This window comes from Zosterops lateralis (assembly GCF_965231275.1).
Source record: "Zosterops lateralis genome assembly, chromosome: 7".
In the NCBI taxonomy this organism is placed as follows: domain Eukaryota; kingdom Metazoa; phylum Chordata; class Aves; order Passeriformes; family Zosteropidae; genus Zosterops; species Zosterops lateralis.
Genome location: NC_139767.1, coordinates 18,463,540 through 18,474,661, shown reverse-complemented (window position 1 = coordinate 18,474,661; position 11,122 = coordinate 18,463,540). Strand labels below are relative to the sequence as shown.

General features: G+C 38.3%; 1 protein-coding gene across 1 annotated transcript; it reads left to right on the top strand.

Moving 5' to 3' along the window:
* The first annotated feature begins 1,905 nt into the window (after window positions 1-1,905).
* CYBRD1 (cytochrome b reductase 1) lies at window positions 1,906-10,897 on the top strand. The gene is made up of 4 exons (XM_083865329.1): window positions 1,906-2,261; window positions 6,415-6,623; window positions 9,202-9,356; window positions 9,564-10,897. The coding sequence occupies exons 1-4, from the start codon at window positions 2,075-2,077 to the stop codon at window positions 9,859-9,861; spliced, it is 849 nt and encodes a 282-aa protein (XP_083721455.1). The 5' UTR covers window positions 1,906-2,074; the 3' UTR covers window positions 9,862-10,897.
* Window positions 10,898-11,122: the final 225 nt, after the last annotated feature.

Here is an 11,122-nt window from a genome sequence, read left to right as displayed (position 1 = left end):
AGTCACAGTCATCCTACATCTGACAATGCAGCAACTCAAAGAAAGAAGTGCATGTTAGATCATGTCCCAACAGAACTGCTAAGAGGGAACACAGTGACAGAGTTGACAATGAAAAATATCATTGTCTCTAGGAGACAGAAGCTCTGGAAAAGAAGAGAGATTATGAACTGCTGTAGAACCTACCCACAGTAATGGTTAACAAAAGCAGGTGTTCATTGATCCAAGGGACTTGAATGCCCTATACAGATAGTTTCATTTTTATGCCAGTGGGGGGTTATTTTCCAGATTATCAAGTGCGTCATTCAGCCCTCAGCAGTCAACTGTATCATGTTGAATTCCCACCCCCAAGTAAACATGAAATCCACTGGGACATCGTAACTGTGCTAAGGATTGCTTCTGATTCTGTACCAATCTGATATTTGCACCAGGTGGGCAAGAAGAGGTGGCAGAACAGGAAATGTGGAGAAATACAGGCCAGAGTTACTAATCATGCTGCCTGAAATCTCTTCTGCATTACAGATGTTCCATAAAGAACATTTCACTTTTTCTAACAATTTATTTTTTGCACTTTGTTCTGGTTGGTTTATTTAAAAATCTCTAAGCTTTAGAATTTCTTCAATTTTTTTTTTTAATTGTTCATCATTACTTGGTAAAGCTAGGCTTCATATTCAGTTCAATAGAATTTTGTGTCTGCTCTTGTCATTTGCTGCTTTAACAGGGTAAACCAGTTTGAGCTATAAGAATTCATGAAAATCTTCTGAGAGATACAGTTTTAGCTTAAGTAAAATCCACTTGAGTAGAAGATTCCTAAATGGGACTGTTGGGATCCTGGATATAATCAAAGCTTGTTGAAATCAGTGGGAACTGGAAGTATTTTGCAATTGGAAGATTTAGGTCCATAGGAGGCTGATTAAAATAAGCATTTATGTCTGTTTTTAGGCTTTACAGAGACAAAAGTAAATTTTTTCTGACCATATTGAGATGACCTGTGTGCCTCATAAGCTGATGACAATCTGGCACCCTTGCAAAATTATGCATCAGAATTTAGGGCTTAGATCTTCTCTTAGATGCTGTGACTTGTGAAATTTAACAATACAAGTGTTCTACTTACCATTGTGAGTAGAATGAGCAACCAGTTAAATCCTGAGGGCAGCTCACACCAAATCCATGCAAACTAAAGCTAAGTATCTTTATACAAGTGGAGCTCAAGCCAAGCTTTTCTTTAAAACACCAGCGTCTATTTTTAGGAGATTAAAGACAATAATGAAGAATCACTCTCCAATCTGGCTTGGTCTCCATGTCTCTATGTAGATATTTCCAACACTATGTATGTTTGAATTGGCAGTATTCTACTTAAACTATTTTAAGTTTCATAGAATTGTTTCCTTTAACTTTAACTAGTTTTATGCATTCCCTTTCTTTGCTAGTGGATATTTGATGTATTTGTGCTACTCGACAGAACAATGTCCACATCCTCCTGCATACTTAGGCCAGACTCCACATATGAACCTGGTTAATATCTGTTCTATATTGCAGCACTCAATGAATCCAGTGAGAAGGGGGCGATCGCGATGGCAAGACTGCTCCAGGTAAGTACATCAGTGTCTTTAAGTGCGCTCCTGCTCCTCTGCATTTTCTGTATGTGCTGTCTGTCTCTTCATCATAGCAGCGCTCCTGCTTTAACTGTAAGCGCTTATGCTTGTGGCGGCTTATCTTTACGGCGGGTCTGTGAGCTCCCCAAGCTCCACAAGAGCCTCTCGGCACAAAACCCGTGACCACCCGCTCCCTTCCTCGGCTGCCGGGGGAGGGCAGTCGGACTGCCACCATTGCAGGAGACGGGCTGACACAGAAGATTCTTTTCTAAGGCGGAGTTCTGAATGCGACGGGACGCTCGGAGGGGCAGGGTGGAGGGGCGCGGAGGAGCGCGGAGTGCCGCCCTGCTCCCGCCCCTGCTGTGTCCGTCCCGTCCCGTCCCGTCCCCTCCGCGCCCGAGCCCGCACACCAGTCCGACCCCGCCCGACCGCCGCTTCGCCAGTCCCTGGCGGTGCTCGCTGCAGCGCACGGAGCTCGAAAGATGGAGGACTACGGGCGATTCTTGGCGCTGCTGGCCTCTGCGCTGCTGGTCGGCTTCGCGTCGGTCGTCATCTCCCTCGTCTGGGTCTTCCAGTACCGCGGGGGGCTGAGCTGGGACGGCAGCTCGAGGGAATTCAACTGGCATCCCATCCTCATCGTCATGGGCTTCGTCTTCATCCAGGGCATCGGTGCGTCGGAGGCCCGGGCCGGCCCGGAGCTGCGGGGGAGCCGGGTCTGCCCGGGGCCGGGGCGGCGGGAGGGCGCGGGAGGCTCCGGGCGGGGCCGGGAGCGGGTGACAGCGGGAGCGCAGCAGTCGCTCCGCGGGTTAGGGAAGCCAGCGTTCCGGGAGAAGGGACAAAGAGACCCTTGTAATAAGCCAAAATTGCTACATATGAGCTTTGGGTTGTTTTGAGGTTTTTCTTTCTGCAAGTACTTGTTTATCCTGGCCCGGGGATTGCCGTGCACTTTGACTAATGCTTGCGAGGTGTGCTTTTCCTAGGTAGCTGGAATTTATGCAAGTTGAAAATCGAAATGCCAGAAATGCTGCCCTAGGAAAGTTTTTCTTTTGGCTCTCTTCCATGTCCCAAGAAGAGAAAGGAAAGTTCAGTACCAGAGGCTTGATCCAGGAGCAGGGAAAATGGAGCCAGCTAAAATGTAGCACCACAAGCACTACGAAAATGCAGTTCTTCAGGCTAGACTTAGGATGAATTGTTTCGTAAAGTATATCTCTTAAATTAATCATTTGTTCTGCTGCTTAAATAACATATAATTATTAAGGTACAGGGTTGCTTTTTCCTCTTTTTTTTTTTTTTTTTTTTTTTTTTTTTTAATGAGTGTATGAATTTTGAATTTCACAGAGTTCAGTTGTGGACTAACATTTTCGCCTTACACTTCCAACCAGCCAAAAGGCTGGAAGATGCCGAAGGCTGTCTAGTTCTGGACATGAAGAGAATGTTGTGATTTGAACATACACTGTAAATTTTTGGTTTCCAGCGGGAGTGAGGCTGTTCTCAGCCGCGTCAAGCTGCCAAATACTATTGAGCAATAAACCATATTTTGAAGTTGTTTTACATAACATTGCTCAATCCCACGTGTAATTTCAGGCTATAAATAAGCAATGAAAACCACCTGTCGACTTCACTAAGATCTATACTACTTAGTGTGCCCAACCTATTTTTTTTATATAAGCATAGAACTTTTGAAGAAAATAGGGAGCGGCTTTCTGCAGCTTGTTCCCATGTATTTTCTAATTTTTTTTCCTCTGAAACTCGGTTGTTTTTTTTTTTTTCCTGTGTCACAGAGAAACAGGGTTGCCCCAAACCCTGTATAGATAAGGATATATGCAAAGTAAATGGAAGTTTACCATAGCTAAGAAACCACACACATACAAGGAATTCACTAATAATACAGAATCATTTAGGGAGGAAGTCCTATTACATCATAGGAAAAGTTGGAGACTGAAGGGATATTATAGTAAATCAGATGAAATATCAACATTTAAGATATCACTGTGAATCTGATTCAAATTTGGCTGATGGAAGTCTGCCACTGAATTCAAAGCAATTTGGATGAGAGTGGAAAATCAGATACCACTTTGGACACATACAAGAAAAAGAAGTCTTTAAATAGCTGAAAGTAGAAAGATGTAGCAAAAAAAAATCTTGGTTAAGTAATTTGAGTAGAGGATTTTAAACAATAATTAAACTAATTGTTTCTTGAGTTTATTAGTCTATAGTCTAAAAGATGGAAATGTTGAATTATTGGTCAATAACTCTAGAACTTTGCCCTGTACCTTTGTAAAAGGACAGATGTCTCATGCCATATAAAAATACTTCAAGATAACTCTGCCCTTTGTGATGTGTGCTGATATGATCAATATTGTGATCATAGTTCAGATCAGGGGTAAGATCTGAGCCAAAAAGGTGTGCCTAGGGTGCCTAGGCTGCCGGATTTCTTAACAGTACTAGAGATGTTCTGCCTTGGGAAAACTCTTCACAAGGCTGCTTTACCATGTCACCACCAAACATTCTAATTTTGTATGTGCCTATGCCCTAGGCTGTTTTAATTTTGATATGAAATTACACATCACATCTGAATAAGTTTTTAAGAGCTTGTACTCACTGAAAGGTGAATCTTCCTTCTCTTCCCTTTGCTCCCCAGATTGTCTTCTTTCCTCCTGCAGATCAGAAAAGCACCAGTTATGAGAAAGGCAGAGAGAAGCACACAGAAGTGATGATGGGGAAATAAACCCATGCCTTTTCACAGTGATAAACAAATCTGCTGAAATTGCAATGTGTAACTTCAGACAAAGCCCTCACAGAAAGATGATTAAACCAAACTGTAATATCATGCATGTGGCCTAGGCTGTGGCATGTAACATGGTAACAAATGGTATTGCTAACAACTGGCCAAACCATTAGTCAGTTATTCCTTGGTTTTCTATTGCAATGTTTATGGGAAACAATTTAGAAAATTCAAGGCCCAAACAGAAATTGGGCCTATGTGGACAAGTGACTAGGGAGCTTGATAGTGCTTTTGGAAGTTAAGTCAGCTAGATGACAACAAGAAAATATTATATAAAAAAGTTTAGCCCAGACTTGACCCTCTGTGATCAAAGACTAAAAACTGAGACCAGGACCTAGGCTCATTAAGTTTTCTTCATACAGAGTCCAGTACTCTGCTGCACTGTGAATAAATTATTGACAATACTGTGGGACATATGGTAAGGAGGATTTACTGGGAATATCCTCATGGGATGTTGCAGCTTGTTTTGAGGCCTTTTGACATATCTGCTTTACAAAATCAGAAGTCATCATTAATACTAAATTGATTAATAATAGTCTAATGCAGGATATTATTGCCAGCTGGCTGAGCATGAGCCAGTGTGTGCCTAGGTGGCCAAGAATGCCAAGAGAATCCTGGCCTATATCAGAAATCATGTGGCCAGCAGGACCAGGGCAGTGATGTTCCCCCTGTACCCAGTACTGGTGAAGCCACACCTCAAATCTTGTGTCCAGTTCTGGACCCCTCAATACAAGACAGACAGGTGCTGGAGTGTGTCCAGAGAAGGACAGTGAAGCTGGTGAAGGGTGTGGAGCACAAGTCTGAAGAAAAGCAGCTGAGGGAGCTGGGGGTGTTTAGCTTGGAGAACAGGAGGCTGGGAGGGGACCTTATTGTTCTCTAGAACTGCCCGAAAGGAGAGTATAGCAAGTGGGGATCAATCTCATCTCCCAAGTAACAAGTGGATATTTGCAAAAAATTTCTTCACTGAAATGGTGGTCAGGTATTGAAATGGCTGCCCAGAAAACTGATGGAATCACTGTCCCTGGAAGTATTCAAAAAAGCATTAATGTGGCGCTCAGGACATGGTTTAGTGTAGACATGGCAGTGATAGGTTGATGATCAAACTCAGTTATCTGAGAGGTATTTTCTAACCTTAGCGATTCTAGGATTCTATGATTCTAACATTATCATGTACTGTCACTTTGGAGAACTGTTGGAGGTGATAAGCTTGGTATGGAAGATTGCTTTAAGACAGTCAAATCATCTTTAAAACAAGGTTTCTATCTTCCTGATTTTGTAGGATTTACTGCTGTTGCTTTTTAAAGTAGAAAGCCAAGAACAACCTAAGTGCTGTATATATTTAAATATTCTAAGGAATGCTTTCAATCCAGTATTATGTTTTCACACAGTGTGTAAAAGCATACATTGATTTAAAAATCTGATCATAATATGGAAATTTGACTTGTAAAGTGGTCTCTTTGTGAATTATTTAGTGTAGTACTGTATTTATTGAAATGCATCCAAGTTTTTAAAAAGTGAATTTTAAAAAATTTTCACCTTAAATGCAAGGGTTATGGAGAAGTAATGAATGAGTCAAGCACATGAGAATCACTTAAGTAGGTTTCTAATCTTTCCATTATCAGGTAATACTTTTCTATTTCTTAATGTTTGGAACAGGATTTTTTTTTTAAACCTACATATATTATTATTCCTTTGTTTTATTATAGCTAAATATATATAAAATTTTCACTGTAATTTCATAAGCAGAAGCCTTAAATTAGGATGTGATGAATCACTGAGTGCTCAGACTTTGCTCAGGCAAGACATTATAGATGGTGTCATTACTTTTTATTGTTCAAATTATTTAAGCCTCAGTTGTATTTTCAGAATATGCTATGCTAAGTCTTTGAGAAAAAGCCTTTTAATAGACTTTTTAGAAGACTTAAGGTTGGATTTTGCTGTAATTTACAATGTAACTATGTGAATTATGCATAATTATTAACATCTGAAAGAAATTATCCTATGAAGCCTAAAATCTTGTTTTTCTTCTTTTGTCAGCTATTATTGTGTACAGATTGCCCTGGACGTGGAAGTGCAGCAAACTCCTGATGAAGTTCATACATGCTGGATTAAATACCATAGCTATGATTCTTGTAATTATTGCTATAGTATCCGCGTTTGATTTCCACAATGCCAGCAACAATCCTAACATGTACAGTCTGCACAGCTGGATTGGGCTGATTGCTGTTATATGTTACTGCCTCCAGGTCAGAATCTAACTGTATTTATAAACAGGTTGTAAATTTGAAGACTGTTTTGAGTAATTCAGGCATAATAGGCTCTTGCTAGTACATTGTAACTACTGGGATAGCTATTTTACACTCTGATTTGGCAAATTATCATGTAAATATATGAATATTGGATCATTGACTTTGAAGAAAATGCATTTTTAAGTATACTTTGTTTATTTGCTGGCATAATGGCCATTAATTTACAATACAGTTACACAGTAGTGTGTTTCTAAGCCATATTAACTCCTAAACTTACTGCAAGTTACTTGGTTTGTTGGCAGCATATTTAAATAGTTAGCGCATTTATTACGGAAGCCTCAAATTAAGTAACAGCTTTTTTTTTTTTTTTTTTTTTCCCAGCTATTATACATTTAAATGTCATTTCTTGCCCTCAAACCTTTTGTCAATCAGCAGAACAAGTGCATTAGGCACCAGCAGAGATGTAAAGCATCTGATACCTGACTGAGCTACTACTGGTTAACCAGTTTTCCTGAATCAGCAGAAAGAACTTTGAAAGATTTGAAAGATGTTCTTGGGCATGCTTTTAGCTGCTCCTCTTGGCAGAGAATTAGCATTATTGTAATGTAAAATGAGCTAATTTAGTGCTGTTTGCATTTGGCAAAGAAGAGCAACCATGCCCTGAAATTTACAGAACACATACAGATGCTTCTGCATATATATTCTGAACTCCCTATATTGTGTTATTACACTATGGAACTTTATTTTGTTCCTTCAAATATTTTTTCCCCACACACTAAAAAGGAAAAAGACCTAATTATCTATGATCAAGCATAGGAAAGCCTCAGCTATGAGATTTGGGTTCTGGACTTTATCCTTTACTGCTCAGGTGAAGAGGTACAGGAAATAGTGTTGAAATAGTGTTTTTAACATTTAGAAAAAAAGAAAGCATACTGCAGCATTGTTGAGTATATTCTCTATAGCTGAACAAATTAAAAAGAATGAATATGAATGAATAAGAAAGAACAATGTTAAAATTAAATTTGTCCTAATAATGCAGTGATTTCAAGGAAGTCTCTGCTGCCACTACACTGAGTGTAAGTATTTTTTCTAATGGTTAAATGAAGAATTGAGACTAAAATCTTAGCTCCACTTTTCATTTTCCTACCATAAACATGATCATTTAATATCTTGCCTGTCACATCAGAAGATCCTTGGTATTCCTTCATCCAATCTGGGATGTAAGTCTCCAGTCAGAGACTGATGTTTGCTAAGTGACTGGGCACTACAAAAAAATTGTCATAAAGTAGTATCTTTGTTAATAGAGAAGACACTTGGCACTTACCACAAGGGGCATGTTAGTCATACACTCACATAGTACTCTGCCTACAATATTGTAACTATATTGTAATTAAGCCAAATGTAAGTTAATACAGTATAGCACACCAACATTAATTTAAGAATAAGGCGAAAAGGTAACGAGACTGTCTCTTGGAAAATTATGTCTCCAGAAAGAAGTACTCAAAAATTACGTGAAGCTCTAAATGTGTTCTCATAATGCTGTGACAACAGGAAAAAGATGGCATTAGTGAAACTAATATGAAATACTATGGATTTTTAAAAATATATAAAAGAATGATCAGAAAAATAAAAAGCAACAAACTGAAAGAAATTCTGGAAAAGTAATCTGAGAGCTGGAAAAGCTATCTTCAAGTGCAAGAATTAAAAAACTCCAGCTAGTTTAGCAGATCTAAGATTAAGAGATGATTTGATTATGGTGTACTAAAAAGCTTCCCAGGGAGAAAATATCAGGCTCTCTAATCCATTACGGAACGATAAAACAAGGACTAAGATCAAGTTAAAGCAGGATGAAATACAAATTCATGCACTGTGTCTAATTTAGCAGCAGGGGTGAGTAATGGTAGAACAAACTGAAGAAGGGATGCAACCTCAACACAACTGGGCAAGCCTGTGGATGCAGTCATGGGACACAAAATTAGTGCTAATAGGAGGACTAATGTTCCCTGAATAGCTTGATGCCACCCATACATGTCTTGACTCTGTAAATGCTATGTGATCAATATATTGAGTGACCATTCCCCTTCTAAAGATAGGCACTTAAATTTAAATGAAATTCTAACAAGATAAAATTATTTAATCCACTCAAGTCAGAAGGTTAGACTGTGTTCTGATGTTCCTTTATGTGCAAATCTGCATCAGGAGCAGAGAACAGGACTTGATGAGACTATAAAAGTGTGGCGCCTCACACCTTTACTATGCTAATGAATTAGTGACACTAAAAACTTGTGTTTCCAGTATTTAGTTTGGTTGGAGTTTTAGCACCAGCAGTAAGTTTGGACACTGATATTAGGTAGGATGATTTATAAAATATTTAAGGTCTGCTTCCCAAGTGCTAATCCAAAATTTTGCTTTGGTTTTGACAGGAAACACATCCAAAAATAGAAATGCCAATTTTTTTCAATTTTTTTTACCTGAAGAGATTTCAGAATGGAATTTTCATGATTATTTTTATTCTGCTTGAGAAGTGCAGCTTGTTTTACATCTATCCTTAACTATGAATCTGTTTTGGTTTCAGCTTTTCTTCGGTGTCGTTGTCTTTCTGCTCCCATATGCTCCAGTTCGTCTCCGTGCAGCTCTCATGCCAATTCACGTTTATTCGGGTCTTACCATCTTTGGAACTGTGATTGCAACATGTCTCATGGGAATCACAGAAAAGCTTATATTTTCATTGTAAGTATTTGTGTCCACTTGTTTATTAAGGTTATGCATTGCAAATATACTTCCATTTGCCCAGAATAATAAGCATCCAGTACTGGGACACTGTTTTGTTTTATTTGTATTAAAAAGACATACTTAGCAGGAGACTGCTGTTTTTAGACTGGGATTGTCTTTACAACAATCTTTTCTGACCTCTTCTTTCTTTTTCCCCTTTCAAAGGTCAAATCCTCCATACAGTCAATCCCCACCAGAAGCAATTTTGGTCAACTGTCTTGGTCTTTTGCTTGTCATATTTGGTGCACTTATTTTGTGGATGGTAAGCAGGCCCCACTGGAAGCGGCCCCGAGAAGAGAACGCTAAAACTGTGAGGCACATTGGAGCAACCCCTGAAGGCACAGAAGCAGAATCCACAATGACAAACAGTAATGCAGATAAGTCTGATCCAAGGAGCAATACTGAAGCAGCCAGAAAACAAAACATCACATTTGATGAAGCAGGACAAAGAACAACTATGTAAAGAAAATACACAGAATAAAAGTACCATTATGCCTCCAAATGCCCCCCGCCGCAAGGGTCCTTCTAATTTAGTTATATGCATATGTAATTAGGTTGGGGGTTTAATTTTAGTATGGCTTGCTGAAAACTACTCAAGTTTTCTGCACATGGATTTAAATTTCTGTAAGTCCCAAGCATATTTTATTGGTCCATGACTAGTCCATGCCTTGTAAAAAAAAAACAAGAGCATGAATGACATCACATAATGGGAAAATCACATAATAGGAAACTGTTTTCCATATCACTTCTTAATTTGATGCTTATATCTCCTATAGTCATGGAAAATTTAACAAGATCCATACTAAATTTTACTCCTGAGTGATTTTGCAGGTTATGAATCAGCCATGAGGTAGACCAGACAGAATAATTTTGTTTGTCACACGTCAATTTTCTGGTAATGTTCACTTTTTAAAATGAACACTTTTTAAATCTCTAGCTGATTAACCCCCTCACCAGCTGCTATGTTCTATGGGATTTGAGGTCACTCTGCACTTTACAGAGTTGTTTCATAAAAACGTTTATTCTAAAACTTTTAATTAGAAAAAGAAATTAAAAGTTTGCTAGATATCTTCATAAAATGTTATATTTCCTAAAGAAACTTCTTAGGGTTTTTGTCTTGTTTGTTTTTTAAATCAGAATGTATCTGTTGACCAGATACATTCTACCAAACATATTGTATGCAGACAATATTTGGCTTTGAATTATGTGCAATTATTACTGAAATCTAAAGAAGTTTTAAGACAACAAAATGCACAATTTTTCCTATTTGAAAAGTTATAGAAACAAACTTAGAAAAATGTATCACTTAAACGAAGTCTTCCTTTTATCCCAGAAGGCAGCATTTTTGTATCTTTATTTGATTGCACAGTTCTGTTGATTTATGCTACTAGAATAGAAATTAGGAGATTAGAAACGAGAAAAATCTGTTATCAGTCTCACAGGAAAAAAAAAAGCTCCACATGAGAAATGATTTCTCCAAGACACAGGTGAGCTTTGCTGTTTTAATAAAATGTTACCTGAAAGCAAATCAAAAGCATTATTATCATAGGCATGAAGACATTCTTTAGTCTATAAGCAATCTATACAAACTCTGTGACTTTTAAATTTGAATTTTTTTTTATTTTAAAACTGAAATTTTAAATTTGAAATTTGAAAGTGTTAAATAATGCATTTTTCTCTAAATAGTGAAGAGATTTCACTTTTACTGGCATTTTACTTTTATA

Excerpts from the sequence above, each read along its gene's own strand:
- CYBRD1 (XM_083865329.1), top strand. The coding sequence starts at position 2,075 with ATGGAGGACTACGGGCGATTCTTGGCGCTGCTGGCCTCTGCGCTGCTG. Across the intron at positions 2,262-6,414 it reads CGTCTTCATCCAGGGCATCG|CTATTATTGTGTACAGATTG; the intron begins GTGCGTCGGAGG and ends TTCTTTTGTCAG. Across the intron at positions 6,624-9,201 it reads TTATATGTTACTGCCTCCAG|CTTTTCTTCGGTGTCGTTGT; the intron begins GTCAGAATCTAA and ends TTTTGGTTTCAG.